Genomic DNA, 21,948 nt, shown 5'->3' on the forward strand with positions numbered 1-21,948 from the left:
AGCAGGTCTCAAAAGTTTAAATACCGACAGTTAGATTATTTATATTATATATGTTTACATTTGATTTGTTACTTTCTATTCATTTACCCCCATAAAATGTTTTGTATTCCTTTTAAAAAAAATATATATATATATATATATATACAGTGGTATGCAAAAGTTTGGGCACCCCTCTGAGATTTCATGACAATTTGCTTTTCCTTTATAATAGAAGATCACAGCAACAACATTTGTTTTCCTACAAAGATGTAGACGTTTTAGTGTTTTCCAGACCAAAATTCTTAGGGTAGCATTACATAGTTTTATTATAATAAAATAAAATGCAAAAAATGGGATGTGCAAAAGTTTGGGCACCCTTATAAATAGCATTCATTTCAACACCTGTACGGATTTATAGCTGACAGGTTGCTGCACAAAATTGCTTTGATTAGCTCATTAGACCTTCAATTACAAAGACAGGTGGAACCAATCATGAAAAAGGCTATTTAACATAGGTAATAGCTGGCTGTGCCTGGCCTAGGTTCTTTCTTAGGGAGTGGCAAGATGGGGACCTCAAAACAACTCTCCACTGACCTGAAAGCTAAGATAATCCAACATTATAAATTAGGAGAAGGGTACAAAAAATTATCTGACAGGTTTAAACTGTCTGTCTCCACAGTCAGAAACGTAGTTGTGAAATGGAAGGCCACAGGAACAGTCCGTGTGAAGGAAAGATGTGGTAGGCCGACAAAAATAGGGGAAAGGCACAGGCGAAGGATGGTGAAAATGGTCACAGAGAAGCCACAGACCACCTCCAGAGAACTACAACAACATCTGGCTGCTGATGGTGTAGTTGTTCACCGTTCCACAATCCAGCGTACTTTGCACCAGGAAGAGCTCATTGGAAGGGTGATGTGCAAAAAGCCTTTCCTGAGTGTTAATCACAAGAAGAGTCGCATGAGGTATGCAAAAGCACATCTGGACAAGCCAGAAGCATTTTGGAACAAAATACTGTGGTCAGATGAGACCAAGATTGAGTTATTTGGTCATAACATGAACAGGTATGCATGGCGAAAAAAACACACTGCATTCAATGAAAAGAACTTGTTGCCCACTGTAAAATTTGGTGGAGGATCTATCATGTTATGGGGCTGTGTGGCTAGCACAGGTACTGGAAAACTTGTTAAAGTTGAGGGCCACATGAATTCCTTACAGTACCAGGAGATTCTTGACAAGAATGTTCTAGAGTCAGTCACAAAGTTGAAGCTACGCCGGGGTTGGATTTTTCAGCAGGACAATGATCCTAAGCACCGATCAAAATCCACCAAGGAATTCATGCAGAAGCACAGGTACAATGTTCTGGAATGGCCATCCCAGTCCCCAGACCTTAACATCATTGAAAATGTATGGATTTATTTGAAGAAGGCTGTCCATGCACGGAGGCCAAGAAACCTGACTGAACTGGAGACGTTTTGTGTGGAAGAATGGGCCAAAATACCACCTGCCAGGCTTAAGGGACTTGTCTGTGGCTACAGGAGGCGTCTACAGGCCGTTATTGCAGCAAAAGGAGGCAATACTAAATATTAATGGAATTATTTCTTAGGGGTGCCCAAATTTATGCACATGCCTATTTTTGTTTGAATGCACATAAACATGTTTCTGTTTGACCAATAAAAGTTATTTCACTACTGAGATGTTTCTGTTACCATAAGGTATAACATATGTTAAAATGAAGTTGCTGCTTCAAAAGCTCAGCAAGTGACAAACTGATGCAGTGGTTTTCCTAAGGGGTGCCCAAACTTTTGCATACCACTGTATATATATATATATAATGGTCGGATAAAGATTGTATATAGTATATATATATATAGTATATATATATATATATATATATATATATACTATATACAATCTTTATCCGACCATTTGCTTTTATAGTTATATAGAGTATCCATCCATCTTCTCTTCCGCTTTTCCGTCAGGGTCGCGGAGGTAACAGCTCCAGTAGAGAGCACCAAACGTCTCTTTCCCTGGCCACATCAACCAGTTCCCAGGCCAGAGATATAATAATCATAATATAATCTATAAATAATCCCTCCACCTGGTCCTAGGTCTACCCCTCGGTCTCTTTCCAGCTGGACGTACCTGGAACACCTCCCTAGGGAGGTGCCCAGGTGGCATCCTCACTAGGTGCCCGAACCACCTCAACGGGCTCCTTTCAACGCGAAGGAACAGCGGTTCTACTCCGAGTCCCTCCCTGATGACTGAACTTCTCACCTTATCCCAAAGGAGATGCCAGCCACCCTGCGGAGAAATCCCATTTCGGCCGCTTGTATCCGCGATCTCGTTCTTTCGGTCATGATCCTTCATGACCATAGGTGAGGGTAGGAACAAAAATGGCCGGGTAGACTGAGAGCTTTGCCTTCTGGCTCAGCTCTCTTTTCGTCACAATGGTGCGGTAAAGCGACTGCAGTACCGCTCCCGCTGCTCCGATTCTCCGGCCCATCTCACGCTCCATTGTTCCCTCACTCGAGGACAAGACCCCGAGATACTTGAACTCATTCACTTGGGGTAAGGCTTCATTCCCTACCTGGAGTGGACAGTCCATCGGTTTCCTGCTGAGAACCAGGGCCTCAGATTTGGAGGTACTGCTCCTCATCCAGCCGCTTCACACTCGGCCCCGAACCGATCCAGTAAGTGCTGAAGGTCACAGACCGATGAAGCCATTAGGACTGCATCATCTGCAAAAAGCAGGGGTGCAATCCTTAGCCCACCGAACTGCAGACCCCTTCCCCCCACGACTACGCCTCGAAACCCTGTCCATGAATATCACACACAGCTTGGTGACAAAGCGCAGCCCTGGCGGAGGCCAACCCTCACCGGAAATCGGTCCGACGTGCTACCGAGGACCCGGACACAGCGCTCGCTTTGGGAGTACAGAGATTGGATGGCCCTGAGTAGAGTCCCCCTCACCCCATACTCCCGCAGCACCTCCCACAGTATCTCCCTGGGAACCCGGTCATAGGCCTTCTCCAAATCCACAAAGCACATGTAGACCGGATGAGCGTACTCCCAGGCCCGCTCCACGATCCTTGCGAGAGTGAAAAGCTGGTCCATCGTTCCACGACCAGGACGAAAACCACATAGTTCCTCCGCAATATGAGGTTCGACAATCGGCCGGACACTCCTTTCCAGCCCCTTAGAGTAAACGTTCCCGGGGAGGCTGAGTAATGTGATGCCTCTGTAATTGGCACACACCCTCTGATCCCCCTTTTTAAAAAGGGGGACCACCACCCCGGTCTGCCACTCCTTTGGTACTGTTTCCGACTTCCACGCAATGTTGATGAGACGTGTCAACCATGACAGTCCCTCAACACCCAGAGCCTTCAGCATTTCTGGGTGGATCTCATCCACCCCCGGGGCTTTGCCACTGTGGAGCTGTTTAACTACCTCAGTGACTTTCCCCCGTGAGATTGGAGTTGATCCCCCTTCATACTCCAGCTCCGCCTCTAGAGGGCGGAGTTGTCGGATTCAGGAGTTCCTCAAAGTGTTCATTCCACCGCCCTAACACACTATCAGTTGAGGTCAACAGCGTCCCATCCTTACTGTACACAGCTTGGATGGTTCCCTGCTTCCCCATCCTGAGGTGTCGGACGGTTTTCCAGAACAACTTTGGTGCCGACCGAAAGTCCTTCTCCATGGCTTCTCCGAACTTCTCCCACACCGGCTGCTTTGTCTCGGCCACGGCTGAGGCTGCTGCCCTTCGGGCCTGTCTATACCTTGCAACTGCGTCAGGATTACCCAGGGATAACATATCCCGAAAGGCCTCCTTCTTCAGTCGGATGGCTTCCCTGACCACCGGTGTCCACCAGGAGGTTCGAGGGTTACCGCCCCTTGAGGCACCTAAGACCTTGAGACCACAGCTCCCCGCCGCAGCTTCAGCAATGAGAGTATATGTTTGAATTAAATATAACTGATTATTCACATGATTGAATCTAAAGTCAATCAGTGAATGTTTGATTTGATTGAATGTTTGGTATAGAAATGTTTGTCCAAAGAGTTTTAAATGACCATGGGGCTCAGTGTAAGGTTGATCAGAGCACTTTTATTTTTTCTTCACAAGTCCATTTATTTTATGTACAATATGTAAACACGAACACAAGGTCAAAACAGACATGCTCACAGGAAATAATATCCAGCCAAATGCAGTTTCTATCTTTCCACCTTCTTATAGACTCAGCCTGATCAGCTTTGGATAAACAGTTATAAACAGAGGCTTCGCTCAGAGCTGACATTCATATCAAGTAATTTATTTTCAAATAACTTTTTTTTTAGACACATAGAAATGTGATTTGTGTGAACATACTATAAAAACATATAACACTATAAATATTGTCCTGGTACTTTCTTACAAAACTTTGTACAGTTTACACGTTTTAGTTATTTATTTTTTTATAAATCACAGATATTTTTATGTAGGTTTTCTATACAATGTGGAACAACAATACAAAATTGGTATGAGCCAAAAATGCCCCAGCTGACGTGAAGAGGACATAGTTGCAAACATAATGTTTCCCATTGTATTAATCAAAAAATCTTAGCTGACATGAAGCGGACAAAAAAAAAAAAAGAAGTTGAACAAAGGTTGAACTTGCATAACTCAAAATACCTGTGATGGCACAATGATTAATGAATATCCATCAATAACTGTTTTTGTCTCATTATATGGAGAGCATTCAAAGAAATACAACAGCTGTGAAGTACTAAGATCAGCATTGAGAAGTGTAAATATTCTGCTGGTTGATACAATCTTGTTCAGACTTGAAACAAAGTGGAAACAGAGCTATAACATAACTACAGTATGAAAACGAACCACCTCACATTTTAGTTCTCAAGACAGACTACTTTCACATGGTGAATCCACCTGATCACAGACTTATGGAAACTGTGAATGAGAGATGAACCAAACATAAAAGAAATCTACCAAGCAGATGTACATATGGGAATGGAAAAATCAAAGTGATTTGTCACAGAGGCCTTCAAGCACCAAGTTTGACACAATATGTCTGACATAATAAGCCCTACAGCGTTAATGCAAAGTGCGAGAGTATCTGTAGTGTAGCAGTTAGGTCACAGTAACACCAGCACTGTCCTTGCTCTTATCAATTAATGTGGGAGAGTTGCTTTTGTCCAATATGGATCCTGCTCCTGGGGTCAGGGTCTGTGTGGCAGGAGGAGAGTGGCCCGATGATTTCACGGTAGGGTCTGAGTTTGACTCTGCTTCTGGTTCCTGCTGTGAAGCTGAGGCTGGAAGAAAAAAATTAAAATATAAAAATGACAACATCTACAATGTACTGTATATGTTTTTGATTGTCTGCAGAATTTGCCTCTTACCTCACAGCTTGCGTCAGTGGCAAGACTGTCTATAAAAAAATAATGATGACGAGGTAAGCTATCTGTATTTGTTATTGCAAGCGGACACTGTACTTTTGTCAGTAGGTTCGAAAGGCCTTTGAACTGATGCTCAGGCTGATAGGAATTGTGGAATACATGACCATGGGGATTAGTTTTTAGGAAGAATGACAGAGATGAATTAGAAGACCCTATGAGGGCCATTGAAGTGAAATTCTGAGAATCAAAATTTAAAATAGATTTGTTGATTATTATTATTACAACTTCTTTTAAAAAGGTTAAAATAAATATGAATTATATTTCTGATTTGATTGTGTTTACGAATTTCAATTGTCTTACTTTAACACCATCTGCATTGTGTTTGTTGCTGAAGCTTCCCTTTTCGACCATCCATTTTCAACATCTGCTATTTATTTATATTTGTGCTTGCTTGCCTACCTGACTGTGTGCAGGACTTCATGTGTTCTGGCCAGTGTGCTTGCTGGCAGGGGTAATCGCAGTAACTGGTGTTCCAGCAGCAGTAGAAGATGGCCTCTTTCCTGCAGTTAGCGCACCACTGTTTCTTTTTGGTCTCGTCCACTGCTTGCTGCTTTTCCAACTCTGTCTGCTTTTTCACCTCAGCCACTAAACGTTCTCTTTCCTGCTCGAGACTCTGCCTCATCTCTGCCATCGTCAGTTCTGTATTTAAGAAAGACAAAAAAAAACAGTATTCATAAAATATTTATGAAAAGACTGATTCAGTGTTAAATCAACTTTCAGAGGTGAGACGACATCTTGCTAGAATCAGGAAGCTTACCAAGATTGTGTTTCATCTCAGACAACTCTTGTTGATGCAGCCACTGCAGCTTCTCAATCTCTATCCTTAACCGCCGGATCTGTGGCAAGAACAAACAAAGATTAAAACTTGCCACGTATTTGTATGACATATTAGATAAGCATTGGTCTATACGCCAGAATGTACCTCTGCAATGGTGTTTCCTGATGTGCTTTTGGAAAGATCGTTGTATATTTCAGTCATTGTCCCTTTTATTGAGTCCATTATCTGCAGAGGTTTTGGGAAAATGTGATATGAGTCTAGTTAAAGTGAAGGTATAAGAGCAGTAATTCGATTTTTATGCAAGTAAAATAGGCCAATTACTTTGTTTGTGTACTTGGCTATGTCAGCAGCCACGTCTGCTGAGCCTGTAGGGATCTGCACGTCTCCTGAACTGAAAGTAGAGGAGCTCCCTGTGACCTGGGCAGCTGATGAGGAAGCACTCTGAGGCACGTCTTTTTGCCCTGCAGTGAATAGAGGTAAAAAAAAGGAAATCAATCATCGTTTTATTCTCCTATATCTCATTATTTTTTGTCGTAACGTTCAGGTGAGTGAATAATGCTGCTGTATATACCCTTGGCTGCTTGTCGGGTCTGATAGCGGGTACTTGAGGAGTTCTGCAGCTGCTGTGGGCTTTGTGTTTGCCCTGGACTCTGAGCCGGTGACTGCACTGCTGCCGGCTCCCCATGCTGCTGCTGCCTCTGAACCTTCTGCATGTGCCACTTCTGGGAGGACGTCTGGAACTTGGTTGGATTCCAAACCACCGCCCTCTGCACGGCCTGAGCGGTCTCTTTAGGCAGTAGAGGGCGCTGTTTCTTTACAGCTGCAGGTACTGGCGATGTTGTGGAGGCCGAGGTGGCAGGAGAGGGTGCACTGGTGGATCCGCTGGAAGCTGTGGCAGCACTGGGCTGACCGGAAGCTGCAGTGGAAACAAGGTTGAGGGCTGCTGTGATAGCCGGTTGTAAAGAGTCTTTTAGGTTAGAGACGGCTTCCCGTGATGGAGCAGATGCAGCAGCTGATGAAGACAGTTTACCTGAGAAAAAGAAAATAATATTTCTCCATAAATGTGGGCAATTTGAGGAACTAGACGTGGAGCCACATTTTTCAGTCTAGTGAAGACAAATTATTCAATGAACAGGATTTTTTTGGTAATGAGTTCATAAGAGTTGGCTAAAAAAATGTTGTATATAAAGTCTTTGTAGCTCCAACATGTGGTTCAATTTTATCTCACAAACTGCAAGTTTTGTAATGTGACAATTTATATAAAGATATATAAAGAGTATTTTTAAGAAAAGGGGGATCATAATATGATATGTATTGTGATTTACCACACACACACACACACACACACACACACACACACACACACACACACACACACACACACACACACACACACACACACACACACACACACACACACACACACACACACACACACACACACACACACACACACACACACACACACACACACACACACACACACACACACACACACACACACACACAGAGACAAACTAATCAATGGAATGTATGAATAAGGAAACAGGAACAACAGCTTCAGACACTAGCCTGAGGACAAGATTGCTATCCATCTCAAAGGCCTCACCTTCCAACTTGGCAACATTGGGCTCTTTGAGAGTTTTGGCTCCGGGCTCTCTCCTCGCCCTCTTTGTGTCACGGCCTCCATGTTCGTCTCCCAGGTCGATCACCAGCTCTCTTTCAGAATCAGAGTCCTGCTCAGCCGCTGATGTGGCAGCAGGTGCTCTGCCCTCCTCTGGGGCTTTGGGTTTGTCAGCGAGAGGCTGGGGTGTTCTGGGCTTCTCCTGGAGGTCCCTCGTTAAGCCATTGTTACCGTGCTTGTCTTTGAGCAAGGGTTCAGGCGGGGCTTTATCCACTGTCCTTGTAACTCCCTCCTTACTGTCTCCATCAGTGCATGCTTTGGGCCTTTTTCTCTCTGCTTTGTCCTTGTCGTCCTGGGCAGAGATCTTTGGCTTGTGTTCCTCGTCGCTGAGATACTCGCTGTCACTTGAGTCAGATTTCTCAGAGTCCTCTGAGTCGCTGTGATCCACACCTTTGTACACATCCTCAGAGATCTCATCTATACCTGTGTGGAGACACACATATTCTTGATTATTTAAAAGTTAAAGTAAAACCTTGAAAGAGTTCAAATGCATTCAGCTCTGTCTCAGTCAGAAAGTTTGATAAAGACATGAAGGTTTCCCTTAGTTCTGTGCTAAAAAAAAAAATCACAAAGGTCACTGTATGTACCGAGCTGTGCTTTGCAACTCTCAATAGTCTTGTCCAGGCTCCTGATGGACCTCTTTGGGGTGGGGAGGGAAGCTGAGGCCCCCTGCTGTTGCTGATGTTGCTGCTGTTGTTGTTGCACGGTCTCACTCAGCTCTTTCAGATCCATCTCAGCCTTCACCCGGTCTAAAAGGACAGAGGTAAATGTTCAGTTTTAGGACAACATGAGAGCAATAATAATAATAATAATGATGTGTTTAAATATTAGTCTTCATGACAACATGATAACAGTTGCTGTTGGTACTGACCCAGGTTTAGATTGAGGATGCCGCCTGTCCCTGCAGTCCTCTCCTGCTTGGGCACTAGTCCGGGGTTAAAGGGCTTCGGGCTGCCTGCAGGACCCATCTTCCCTGACACAGGAGACGCTGGAAATACAAGTGTAAAACTGTTTATAAATGCCATCACTCCAATCATTACAAAGAGTTGCTTATTGTAAATTAGAATTTGTTTTTCATGACTTGTCTGGTTAAAAATCCAGCAGTCATGGAGCGACATCATCATCCATTCTGAAATGCCTTTCTAGCCACCTGATGAATGCATTTCTTATTTTCCCAAAAAGCAGTTTAGATTTGCAATACCTTGCTACCATCATGCTGTTTTGAAATTATTTGATACATTGCTTGTATAAAAAAATATATAGATTATAGTCCCTTTAACAAGTATTTACCAGTGCAGTCCATTGACTCCTCTCCAGTGCTGTAGTGGAAGGCGGGATTCCTGCTGTGCTTTTCCATTTCCTGCTCTCCATCCGACCCTGTGTGAACCGAGGAGTTGGTGCTCATGGGAGACCGAGGCATGTCCATCATTGAGACCCTCCGGCTCATGCCACTGGGTGTGGAACTCTTGCCGAGGTGCATCTTAGGAGACGCAGTGATATCGAAGTTGAAGCGGAGTTTGTCTTGTTTCTCTGTCTTCACTGTCCCAGCCCCGGGGTTGGAGGGGTCCAGCAGCATCTGTAGCTGGTTGTTGGGCGTGTAGGGAGTACGGAACGGTGCATAGTTGAAGACCCCGAATTTCTTGCGAATGTTTTCCACATAGACTTCCATCTCCTGCATGGCACTGTTGAAAATGCTCTTTGTTTTCTTTACAGAGAAAGGGATCTCTTTGGACATGAGGTAGCAGTTGTTGATGGGTACCCAGGCCCTGAATATGAGCACAATAAAACATTCAGCACATTAGAATAACCGTGATACTGACCTGGGCTTAGATTTATTCTCACATTTCTGAAACATAGAGCTTAAAGACTGTGAAAGATAAATAAAACATAGAGACGATTCCCTCACCTGTCATGTTGCCCAAAGAAACGTGCGTCTACCTGCCCGTCCTTTTCTCTAAGTGCTTTTGCTGGCCAGAAGGGAAAGCCCTTAAGCTTAGCCCAGACCAGAGGGTGGGGTGGACTCTATCAGGGACAAAGCAGGACAAGTCAATGCCTGACATCTCTTAATTCAGAACTTAAATGTGTAAATATACTGCTCAAGATGTATGGACCTACACATGGCTCACAAAACCAGTTGTCTCTTTTTTGGCATGAAGACAGGTAGCACTCTGGACACACCTCGATCTCATTCATCTAAAAAAAAAAGAAAAAAATGTATAAAATGGAAAACAGATTTGCAATTAAATGTATAAAGCAGAAACATTTATGGAATAATTGCTATTATTAAAGTAGTGAAGCTCCTTACCTCATGTTCACAGATCTTGATGATGACTTTAGCAGTCGCTGTTAATTTGTGGTTGCCTGGAATAAAGTCACCATCTTAATTTATATTATAAATTTGTTGAACGGAGGGATTGTTGGTTATGTAATTAGCTTACCTCCATTATAGATGATGCAGTTGTGTAAAATCCATTTCATGTCAGCAAGAAAGGCTTCAGTGCAGCCATACATTTTCTTTTTGATATTCTATTAAAAAGAGAAAAAAAACTAGATTAAAGAAACTTTAAATAAAACTATTATCATTATAAAATAGGGGCCACAGAACTTAATCCAAAGTGTGTTTCTATGCTTTGTTTTAGGTCAAATTTAATTAAATGTTACCTTCTCTAAAGTTGACAGGTCCATGGCGTGGAAAATGTACTCTGCATAATCCGGGTGCTGTTCCAGAGACACAGGCTTCAGGAAAGGTTCAGTCTGCTCCGCGTGGACACATTAAAAAAAAAAAAAAAGAGAGACAGATGTGTTAACCAATGTTTGATGTGTCATGTTCTGAATGCATCTCCTGGACTTTTCTGTTTGAATATAAATGTCACTTAAAGTTAAGTCATTTCTCTTTCTATCTAACAATATCACAGATCTACCTCAGGGTCTTTATATAACACATGTTCTTAGAAAAAGGGAGATTATAAGAGGCTTATTAAAGCAGCATACAATGGATCTTTGCAGGTCTTACCCCAGGCTGTTTAATCTTTTGAAGTGCGAATTTGAGCAAATAGGAGAGTTGCTCTATTGTGAGTAATGTCATCGCCTTGCTCTGGGTTTCAATGCATTCAGCAACTGTTATTTTCTGCAACAAAAGAAACGTTATTTATTAATGACACGAAGAATACATAATGAAATCATCAAAGAACATGGATACTGTTCTGATTTACATGTTTTCTTTTGATTTAGCTTGTGTATAAAGTTTTTTAGATTGGTCAAATGAAAAGAAATGCGTAGTAAATTCGGTTGAATATTATTTTAAAATGTCCAATATCTAAAATCTTTCAAACTTGCAGTGTGAGCAATAAGCTTGCCGGGTGCCACACCATGTGTCATGTACAGCCAAGTAGTCTGTAGGTTTTTTGAATCACCCAAAACAAAAGGCAGCTTTTTCACCAATTTGTACTTGTGTCCCTGAAGATGCTCATGGCACATAGTCTGACACCCGTTTAATCTACTGAGCAAGCAGGATTGTGCCTTGCCACAATCGTTTTTTGTACAGCCACACACATACACGTCTTCTGCGAGATACCTCACACTCTGGACAGAACCAGTCGCCCTCGGGCTCAGCTGGTAGTTTGAGGCACTTGGCGTGGTACACCCTGGGGCAGAGCTCACAGCAGAGCACCTGGCCCTCGCGGTGGCACAGCCAGCAGTAGAAGTCATTCCTCCCGTCCTGCGGTACAACATCAACAGGGTCTGTGGTGAGTGCTGGCTGCTTCATATAGTAAAAGGGACCATGTCTTAGCTCTGACTGAAATGCAGGTAAGAAAAACAAGGGGGCAGGTTTCAAAAACACGCAGGAACACAAAAAAGGTGCAGTGCAACAAAAACAAGACAGCAATAAGGTGGGGTAAGAAGGGGAAGCAGCATAGAGGGCATCAAAGTTAATAAACACAACAAAAGACTTACTAACTGCAAATAGTTACATTATCTGAACATTTGATTCAAGACTAACCAAACAGGTCTAAGGGTGTGAGCTTGAGTATGAGAGCTTTGCATTCTGGTTATTAAATACCCAACTTAGGTCTCTAGTCTATTGAATATTATTTGTGAACAACAATATTACATTTATAATATTTGTTGACACATTTCACAACAAATAATGTACCTAATGCTATTAGAAAAAACCCATATTGCATTTAATTTAAAATTGGGAGGGATTGTTCAGCCCTAGAATTATCTTTCAATGTAAAGCAAGTTCAACAGAGGACTAGAGGGCAAAAGGGAATCACTCAGCACCACAATAAGTAAAACATAATATGCATCACAGTGATATATCATCAAAATGCAAAACACTTAATTCAGCATAACCACTGAATATAAATGACCAGAGGTATTTATAAGAAAGTGCAAAATATCTAAACAAATTCAATGTGAGCTGCTCCAAACCTAAACAGCACATCTATCACAACAAGACGTCTCCACCGTTACAGCAGGTTACATCCATGCATGTTATGTCCATACCAATCTATCTTTAAACTGATAGTATGTGACAGCTACAAATCAATACTGACGTGGTCTGACAGGCAGGGTAGCGTGTTTTTGATAAAGAAAGGAGGAAGACTTTGAGCTTTAGATTATGTATTATGATATGGTCCTCAGTTTTTGTTTTAAAATATGTATTTCTGTTTCAAATTGAGGAATTGCTCGGGTGGAATACAGACCCCTCCAAACTCATGTTTTCTTTCACCAAATGTCCACTGCATGGCTCTACTAAACTTTAGATTTTTTTTTTTCCATTAGCAAAAATTGTGGATAGTAAAATACATAGTCAAGCTACTGTCAAAATCAATATTCTTCTTATATTTTGAAAGGCAGCAGCCTGCAAAACTAAAGTGCAGTGTTTTTTTTGTCAGGTGGAACATTAAAGGCTTAATCACATTGCGTTGAAAATAATGTCACGTGGGGTCGCTGTGACAATCAGCTGACAATCCTGTCTGCACTGAAGGGGTTTTATAAACATTGGAAACTAAAACAAGAGGAATACCTGGTTCCCAAAGATAGTTGAACTGTGCCTTTTATACGAGTCATTGGTTTTGGGTTATTTTTGGAGCTACTTTTGCTAACTGAAGGAAAGGCCTCCAGTTGAGCGGGTCGTCCACAGCCTTTGAGAGCACACCAGATCTCGAAATGAGTTCACTGGAGCACTTACCTGGTCTTTGCTTCCACTGTTAATGGCCCCAGGTTTCTTCTTTTTCTTGAGAGGGCTGGGAGAGGTGTCTGAGGGAGAGTGTCCATTGGAGGAATGTGTGGGACTGGACACTTTTCTCTTCTGTGGTGCTGGGAGACGTTCGGCTAACCCTGGTGGATCAGGGACTGGTAGCAGAAAGACAATCAAGTCATCATACAATGGGAGACAGACTGGTTTTGTTCACTGCACATTACAGAAACTTAAGAGGATTAAAACACAGTTGCCATGAAAGTAATAAAGCTACTCTTAGAAGAAGTCAAGATGGGGGGAAAAGATCCTAAACCAAAATATATCCTTCCCAGCATCCCCCAATCTTAAAGCCAAGCAGGGAAATGCTGAGATATTAAAGGGTCAGATGCAGTGCTCAGCTTTTACAACTGTGTCATCATGATAACATTAATATCTACCGCTGACAGAAGTCTCACTGATCTAATTATTACAAAGGATGCCTCTTGTACGTATTATATTACCACTTTATAGTAACAAATGGCTCAAGGCTCCCTCTGAACTAACAAGACCATGCGTTCATACTTGACTAATTCTAAACAGGCAGGCAGCCAGGCATGAAGGATTATTTTTGCAATCCTAGGAGACCGAAGATGCATTACACAGCTCTCATAACTTACAGTAAATAATCTCTTCATTATCATTATCGTGGAACCACAACGCCTAACATGTTTGACTCTTAATGAGAGGTGCTCGGCCTTTGGAGACTTACCTTTGGATCGTACGGACACATCCATCCCCTCTACCACATCAGACTCTGTCTTTATCTCCTCTTCAGCCAGACTGCTGTGCAGCGAACAAGAGCACACAGAAACAGAGAAAGAGGGGCAAACACAAAGTCAGTAAGGCTGTTCAGAAGCCACATCAGCATAACAGTAAACAAGTGGAAAAGCACCTAAGGCGCCCAGGTCCCAAAGGATCTGTCAATGGGGACTACTCCAGGTTTCCATTGTTATTAGTTTTTATTTCACTTAATTTAAGCACATCTCTGACATTGTGCTTTGAAATTGAAATCCTTTCCATATCATCAGTGAAAAAGGAGTCCAAAAACGTCTTTTACACTGGAAGAACTTGTCACAATTGCCATGGCAACGCTCCTCTCCGTGAATTAATATTCGCAACAACACATACGACCCCACGTCCTTCAGCAGCTATAGATTGTAGCTAAATTAGGTCCTGATCTTTGCGGTGCTTTCTGTATAACAAATGAAAGAAGAACAAATGTAGTAAGCCGAGTCAGAGGGAATAGGTCCTTACTAATGGAGGGACAGTGTCTCATGATAATCACACTATAGAGTTCTCTTGAGCCCCTTCAGTAACAACAGGGTGACCCCGGAGAATTTTTGCCCATTCTTGGAGACAGACAGCCAGATATTCGCTTCACAAGCTCCAAACAAAGTAAATCTAAAAATGTTTGGCATAGATCTTCACCGCATGTACAGTATATTTAAAAGCAGCTTTCTAAGACAAATTCATGTATGCATCACTGTCCAGTACATTTGTAAATGATGCCCCATCTGATTTCCGATGTCTAACATCCCGCTCTCATCTAATTTCCTCCAAGGACAGGGTAAAAGGGGTTAGAATAAAGGGGTTCTAGCGATAAATAAAAGTCTTTTGAGTATTTGGCTCCTCCTTTGTCAGAGCAACAGAGGGACCTGTTCCAAGGATGTCGCCTTTATTCAAAAGCCCCGAGAAGAAACACTCCCAAAGACCCCTGACAGGTCACACACTTGACCAGTTCATAGCTTTGACTGCAGCTCTGGTTTCCAGCTAGGATGACGGGTTTACAGGCTACGACTCAAAGGTCAACCACAATTGTGGGATAAGCCTCTTTTTTCTTCTTCTGAAAGTAAAGGAATGCTGTTCAAGTCCCCTCCTCCTTTCTTAAAGAGACATTCCTCACAAAGTTGATCAAATGTCAGTTCTCTGATGAGGCATAGGGAGGTTACAACACATATCCTAAAGGGTTTAACGACTCAGAGAGAAATTAAACATGATCACATCAGCTTTTACATCTACACCCATTTAATTATTTTAAGTAATCCTTAATGTTTGCTTCACAACATAGGTTTGACAAATGATTAAAACATCCTCTTTCTACAAGTCAAAGTACCAGGTAATGTGACAAAGTAAACAATTCACAATCATCAAGGCTATTCTAAAAGCATTCATTGTTCTCTCAGTAAGGCCATCACAGAGAGCTTATCAGAGTGAAACTCAAGAAAAATAAATGCATCATAACCTGCCTCGCCTGAAAAGAGCAGTTTCTTTTCAAATATGGCATATGGGTATCTTGTTTCAGCCTGCCGACACACACACACACACACACACACACACACACACACACACACACACACACACACACACACACACACACAGTGAAACCCCAACCCCTCCGGGGCCTTCCTGTTCCGGACTGAGTGAACAAACGAGGCCCACATGAAAATAAGACACCGTTAGCCAAGCCGCTCTGCTACGTGTACCACAGCCCTGAAAAGAGAAAGCACTCGCCTTCAGCGGGGAGAGCGGCTGCACAAAGTGCCACAACCCTATCATGCATACACACTTAATAACAAGGCTATGCTGCAAGTACCAGGAAGACAGGATGACCCACAGTGAAAAAGTATGCTGATCCAAAAGACATTTTCAGATTAGGAGCTATGATCCATCACACAAGGCAAATAAATCCTCAGCAGATTCTGGGATGTATTCCAGGGAGACGCGGGTTCAAGAAAACATACAGTACTCCCCTCTGCAAGCAGAACCTGATGGACAAAAAGGAAATAACACTGACTCAATGCCTTTTAGATTCCACTCCTGTGAGAGACGAGCAGGGTTCTCTCGTCACAGAAAATGGAGGCCACAGCTTGCTCCCCTCCCCCCTCTCCCCCATCCCCCACTCCGATACTCAGGCACTGGCACATCCATGCAGGAGGACCACAGAGATCTGTGAAGATTACAGTCCAACATTTCAAAAAACACGGCTGTGTCAAGACCAACCTTCACTGACGATCACACAGATAAGGAGGAACACAGAGAGGGAGACACGGGAAAATCCAGCAAAATGAGAGGCACTCATCTCTCTTTTTTTTGTCTTCGATCATGGCTTGCCTCCTTCCCTGAATACTGCTGTCATAGAATAATTAGATTTCATTCTGAAGAAAGAGGGACCATCACTGTGAAGCCACACTGCGATCCTGGCATAGCTTTTCTCTATACTTAAAGAATGTGCAGTACTTACACATCAACAGACACATATCTGAACAAATGGCCTCTCTTTATGGCGGTCCAGGAGAGCCACTCGATGCAAACATCATTACTGCACTCTGTGCTCTGGAACTGCCACTGAAAACACTTGGGATTAATACCAGTGACTACAAAACATCCAACTCCCCGTGCTACACGAAAAAAAACCCAAGAGAGGTCATTAGGATTGTCAAATGACAAGAGACATTCAGCTTTCACAAGACCAACAACCGCATGCAGAAAAATTAAGAAATGCATAGTTTAGCTTCTCCTGAAATCAACATAACTAAAGCAAAATGAATAAGATCCTATTTAACATTAAGTACAATTATGTCAACCACACAACCTGTTTTAGCACGAGTCCTTCACAATGTTAAACAATGGATCAACACAAAACTATACTACAATAATGCACACAACATCGTGTATTAAAGAAAGATTTGACCTGGATTTTATATTAGCCTGTACAGGGTGAATCAAAGATGGCTGTGGAATTTTCCAGAAGGCCCTTGCTCTCCCTGCTGCTCTCCCTCTGAATTGTCAATCTTTAACCTCGACTGCAGCTGCAATTGGCTGGAGGGCCGACAGGGTGGAACATTATTGGTCGGCTGCGCTGTGCCACATGGATCAGTGTGCAGGCTCCCCTCTTCCTCTTAAAAAGCATGTTTGCTGCAATGCAGAGATTTCCCCCTGCATAAGACGTTTTTTATTCACTGCACTTTAGTTTGCCCTTCGTGACTATGACAGAATAAAACAGAGGGGATTGGAAAGAATGATTTTTTTGGGGATATTGTATTTGTGGTTGTCATGCACAACTCTACAATTCAACCTCTTCCGTCCTGTTTAGCTGCTTTGTTGACTCACAAGGAGGCCCACCCTATCTGTCCAAACAACACGACGTTACACATTGCTGACATTTCCAACTATCGATGTAGCTTTTATATAAACAGGCTGAACCAAGCACTATGGAGTAACAGTAAGACAGAAGTGCAGTCTATGGGAGTGACTCATTTATATTTAATAGTGGAAGTTAACTTCTGGGTTTACAGAGAGAGGGAGCATAGATTGTTTTGTTACTATTTTCCATGTGTCGTGTAGATGAAACACGTCTTGTGTCATGCCACCAGAGAAAGAAAATGTCCTTTGTTTCCCCCCACGCAGTTGAGACTGCTAAATTGGTGCTACATTATGTAACACAATGTATGTACAGTGCTCTGAAAAATATATCAGGGCAACAAGCAGTGACATGTTTACTCATGCACCTTGTCTTTCTGTATATTTCCTTAAATATCTTTAAAGACAAGCGTCTCCCTTTATATCTGTATGTATCACATTACTTGTTTATGTGAAGCAGAAAGAACACAGAGTACCAAGAGGGGAAAATATTGCAACACATACACACACAGACACATACACACACGTCAGTAAAAACCTGTTTAGTCTTGTGTTGTTTCCCTGTCCCTGCTGTCTGGTCTGTGAAGAGAGCACTAGAGGAAAGCCAAACACAAAATGGCCCCTGTCTTTCTGAGTATCAGAGAGTGGAGGAAGCAGTTTCACAATAGTGTTGTAGAGAGGACGAAACCCACAGCTGTAAACTCAGGGCCTGTAGCTTTAAAATAGAAGAAACCTGAGTCCTAGCATTATTTCTTATAGATCCGACTGGAAGATCTCCCTTAGTAAAAGGTATGTTTCCTGTCGGCACATATGGAGAGTGGAAACTATATGCCCAGTACAGTTTCCTTTAATGTGTAGCAAGTCATTCAGTTTCTTTTTTACTTGTGTAATATCAAAACTGAAAACCAGTACTAAGATACGCTCTGCACTCTGTGTCTTCCTAACAAGCACATCTGTTGCCCCCCACGTCTTTTCCCCGGCCTGGCATGACACACAAGAAGAGCACAGAGCCAATTCACTTACAAAGGGTACATAATACCCCCCCCACCCCTCGCCCTCCACTGCCCATCCCCCATTCTTTCTCTGCCAGGCTACAACACAGACTGCCACAACAGAGAGGGAGATGTGGGTGCCATTTTTAAATCTAACTCTCTTTTGCATTATGTAAAAAGGAAAAGGATTTGCCATGGTCCACTCTGCCTCCTGTATGGCAGCCTGGTTGTCTGGGGCACCCATGTGACCCTGAGACACAGAGAGAGAGCAAGGGTGAGAGTCGTTACCCAACCCCCCACCCTCAGCTCTGTGGAGCACAGAGGCCTGCCGAGGCCTCCAATCCACCCCAGCTCCTCCTCCTCCTCCTGCTGCTGCTGCTGCACATTAAACTGATTTTTAAGGTGTGCACATTCATCATGAGAAAGCAACAGTCACCACAACGACAAGAAGGAAGCCATGTTGTTATCAGAGAGTTAAGATAAAAAGACAGAGCTTACCTCTGTGGATGCATGGCTGCCTGACACTGTTATGTCAACACTTATAAAACATGGAGGACACTCTCAGCCCTCAGCCGGGGAAGGCTCCGTTCTTCAGGCAAGGCGATCAGGCCCCGGTGTTGTTAGCCAGATCCTGACTGGTCGCCTTCCTCACAGGCAGGATACAAGGCCGCCTCTGATTGGCCGAAATGTTTCCTGAGTAATTATCTTTGTTCAGTGCAGGCAGGGGCAGCACTGTGAGTGTCAGAGACAGGGGAAGAAAAATAAGCATAGAGCTAGGCCTAAAACCACAAAATAACATGATTAATATAAGCATTTTGACATACAAACCCTGTGTAACACTGTTTTGAAGCTTCCCAGTGTAGACCCTGGCGGTAGTCGTCTTATTTGAAGGCTTTAGAAGAAGAAATGGCAGCATGTATGCTGTGAAGCAGGACACCATGGCTTCTCTGCACAAGCCTCCATTTTTTATGTGGAGAGGGCCTTTGTTTAAACTCCTCCCTCCCTCTTGGCTGTTACAAGAGAAAAGAGAGGCTGTTGCTCCTCACCTATTCTGACATACAATCTGCAAAAACAAAGAATAAGAAAATCAGGCAGATAAAATGAGAATTTGTAGTGAAAACACTTTTGATTATGTTTTTTTTTAGAGTACAGAGAAAATAGGTATATGGAAGCCATGTCTTTTTTCTTATGGCAAACATTACTGGTGTTACTAGAAGGGATAATAGGCCTTTATAATGACATAAATATGTATCCCTTCCTCCAAGAAAAGGAATGCAACAATTTCAATTATACACCAGAGCAGCTTGGTATAGTAAGTGTGCTTAAGGGTTTCCTATTTAACGTCTGTGCTGTAACATTGATCATTAATAATTAAACACCACTGAATAATGCACCTGTTTTTTGTTTGTTTTTTTTGTCCATTGAGATTCAGCAACAGTGATAAAATACACAATTAGTAAAATAGGATGTAATTAAATCCTACATAATAACCCTGCTATAAATGTTTCACTGAAACAATTGTTGACTCAATACTAGTATGGCAGTAGGGCTGATATTGTTGTACTGGAATGCATTACACTGAAAGGTGTTTTCCTAAATGCAAATAAAAAGGACGTCTGTCTATAACAAAAAGGATCCATTGCTTCTTAAATTGACTTAGTCTCGACATAATAACATAATTTATCAGCTATTACAGTGTAGTATTATCTTCTACTATATGCCTTCTTATCTCTGCAAATCTGAGCGGTGGTTTAAAGATAAGTTTGTAAGATGTAATTGAGTACGATGTACTAATTTGTGACAGAGAGTGAAAAAGATGTGCGCCCAACGTGGGGCTCGAACCCACGACCCTGAGATTAAGAGTCTCATGCTCTACCGACTGAGCTAGCCGGGCTGTAGAAAGTTCAACAAACGCATCAGTGTTTGAAGTAAAACTGTTTACAATAGATGACATATAGATATATAATGATATTACATTCACATGGCAAAATACGTTTTGTGAAGTTTCATCATATTTCAGCCTGCTGGTTTAAAAGAAGAAGGTTAGCTTATGTGTCGCTATTCCGGTCCTGTCTCATACTGACCTCTAGCGGCAGAGAACCAAACGTGTTTCAAAATTAAGCTCACGTGGATGCATGTTTTACATAACATTAGGCTGCAAATTATTAGCTAATAAATAAAGCTATGGAGTGAGTTTTACAATGACATTAAACTGCTCAAATGTTAGTAGTTACTTAAACCACAAAATGACTGACATTCGTGTGTTACAACAAGAAAGACAACCCTTACAACTTCAAAGAAACTTCGACTCACGGTTAATTTGATTAAGTGACGACAGCTAAAACGCTAGCTAGCATTAGCCGTACGCAGTAACTAAGTTGTATCATCAACGCCATGTGAACGTTATTTACCTGACTGTTGTCAGTTTTCTCCGTCACTTCTCCAACAATTCCCGTTAAATCAGAGGTAACACGTATAAGTAACAATCAAAAGACTGAAGCACCTATAATTGGCTTAAAAACGGGAGCTCTACAAACACACACAATGGAAACAAACCATCTCCAATGTAAAATCTTGAGCTTTAAATTTGAGACGGCGGTTCGATCCCCAGTATCTCCTGTGTTGCATGCGGAAAAAGTGCAGACCTATTATCAGCAATATGCATTTAACATATCAAAGGTGCTTGCTATGCACATTAGATCCTTTAAGTTTTTTTTCCCTATAATATATATTATATTATTGGAATAGATAATAATAATAATAATAATAATAATAATAATAATAATAAAACTTTAACTATAAAGCACCAAATAACAACATAAAATAACAACTGCTATAAATAAATGCACTAAATGCTTTGTGATTTTAGTAAACACCACTGAGTGATTTGATAGCCTAAACTTGAGTTTAATTCCCACTTTAGCAAGGTTAATAAAACTTATCGTATAAAATCGTAATTTCATTAAAAAAAATATTTCATTCTAAACATTTTTTATATAGAAAGTTGCTGAAAGACTATCATGCATGATTGTATTAATAGTTGTTTAGACTGCTATAACTGTATACATTGTTACTTCAAATGTCAATAGGCAAACTCTTTCAGAAAAGTCACTGCACTTGTTGTCTGCAGCTTTTCTTTCAACATCGTTTCATAAATATTTGGCTTTCCTATTCCCTACATCGGAGATCTTCATTCATTTCTCCTCCTTTTTCTTTCAAATGTGTTTATTTCTCCCATAAAAGTCTATCAGTGAAATGTACGTGTTATGACAGCGGTGCCTGTATATCCTATGCATTACGGTAGAGGCCTGTAAAAACTACCTTCAAAATAAAAGCGTTAACTCTTACTTGTCAATAACAAAGGCAAGAAACTCACACTGGATCTTAAATTAAGAAATATTTCATGAATAATAAAATCAATAATAATCTACTACCACATTTTAACTGAGTGAATACTTTCTCAAATTTAAAATGTAAGGATACATTTATGAAGACATGTCTTATCATAAAATTGAACTTTCCATTTCCACCTGGTCACTAATTCAATTGGTGTTGATAAAAGGCCATCATGGAAAGTCACTCCAAAATTAACATGACATTCTGTCCTTATTCAAAGACTAATTTCACTCCTGGGTGGTATCAGACCACCTCAGAGAATATCAGGACATTCTGATGTACA

At 41.9% G+C, this 21,948-nt stretch overlaps 1 protein-coding gene and 1 non-coding gene across 16 annotated transcripts; both read right to left on the minus strand.

Moving 5' to 3' along the window:
* Window positions 1-4,064: 4,064 nt before the first annotated feature.
* On the minus strand, window positions 4,065-20,843 carry LOC134861417 (MYND-type zinc finger-containing chromatin reader ZMYND8-like). Of its 15 annotated transcripts, XM_063878723.1 has the most exons (23): window positions 20,681-20,842; window positions 19,094-19,332; window positions 18,768-19,001; window positions 13,847-13,920; window positions 13,090-13,253; window positions 11,467-11,688; window positions 10,906-11,019; window positions 10,554-10,646; window positions 10,331-10,418; window positions 10,198-10,271; window positions 10,008-10,085; window positions 9,799-9,914; window positions 9,183-9,658; window positions 8,764-8,880; window positions 8,480-8,641; window positions 7,818-8,315; window positions 6,780-7,238; window positions 6,530-6,669; window positions 6,353-6,433; window positions 6,188-6,266; window positions 5,830-6,069; window positions 5,374-5,402; window positions 4,065-5,286 (listed from the first exon to the last, which is right to left on the minus strand). In XM_063878723.1, exons 3-23 carry the CDS (start codon window positions 18,779-18,781, stop codon window positions 5,233-5,235), a joined length of 3,372 nt encoding a protein of 1,123 aa, XP_063734793.1. In that variant the 5' UTR covers window positions 18,782-19,001; window positions 19,094-19,332; window positions 20,681-20,842; the 3' UTR covers window positions 4,065-5,232. The 15 variants fall into 15 exon arrangements, with proteins under 15 accessions (XP_063734793.1, XP_063734712.1, XP_063734799.1 ...); XM_063878642.1 differs by having other exon boundaries at window positions 4,065-5,402; window positions 20,681-20,843; XM_063878729.1 differs by lacking the exon at window positions 5,374-5,402 and having other exon boundaries at window positions 6,780-7,124; window positions 20,681-20,841.
* Window positions 20,091-20,163, minus strand: trnak-cuu (transfer RNA lysine (anticodon CUU)). Its single transcript has one exon. It is a non-coding gene; the product is annotated as a tRNA-Lys (tRNA).
* Window positions 20,844-21,948: the final 1,105 nt, after the last annotated feature.

Source organism: Eleginops maclovinus, chromosome 1 (genome assembly GCF_036324505.1).
Source record: "Eleginops maclovinus isolate JMC-PN-2008 ecotype Puerto Natales chromosome 1, JC_Emac_rtc_rv5, whole genome shotgun sequence".
NCBI lineage: Eukaryota > Metazoa > Chordata > Actinopteri > Perciformes > Eleginopidae > Eleginops > Eleginops maclovinus.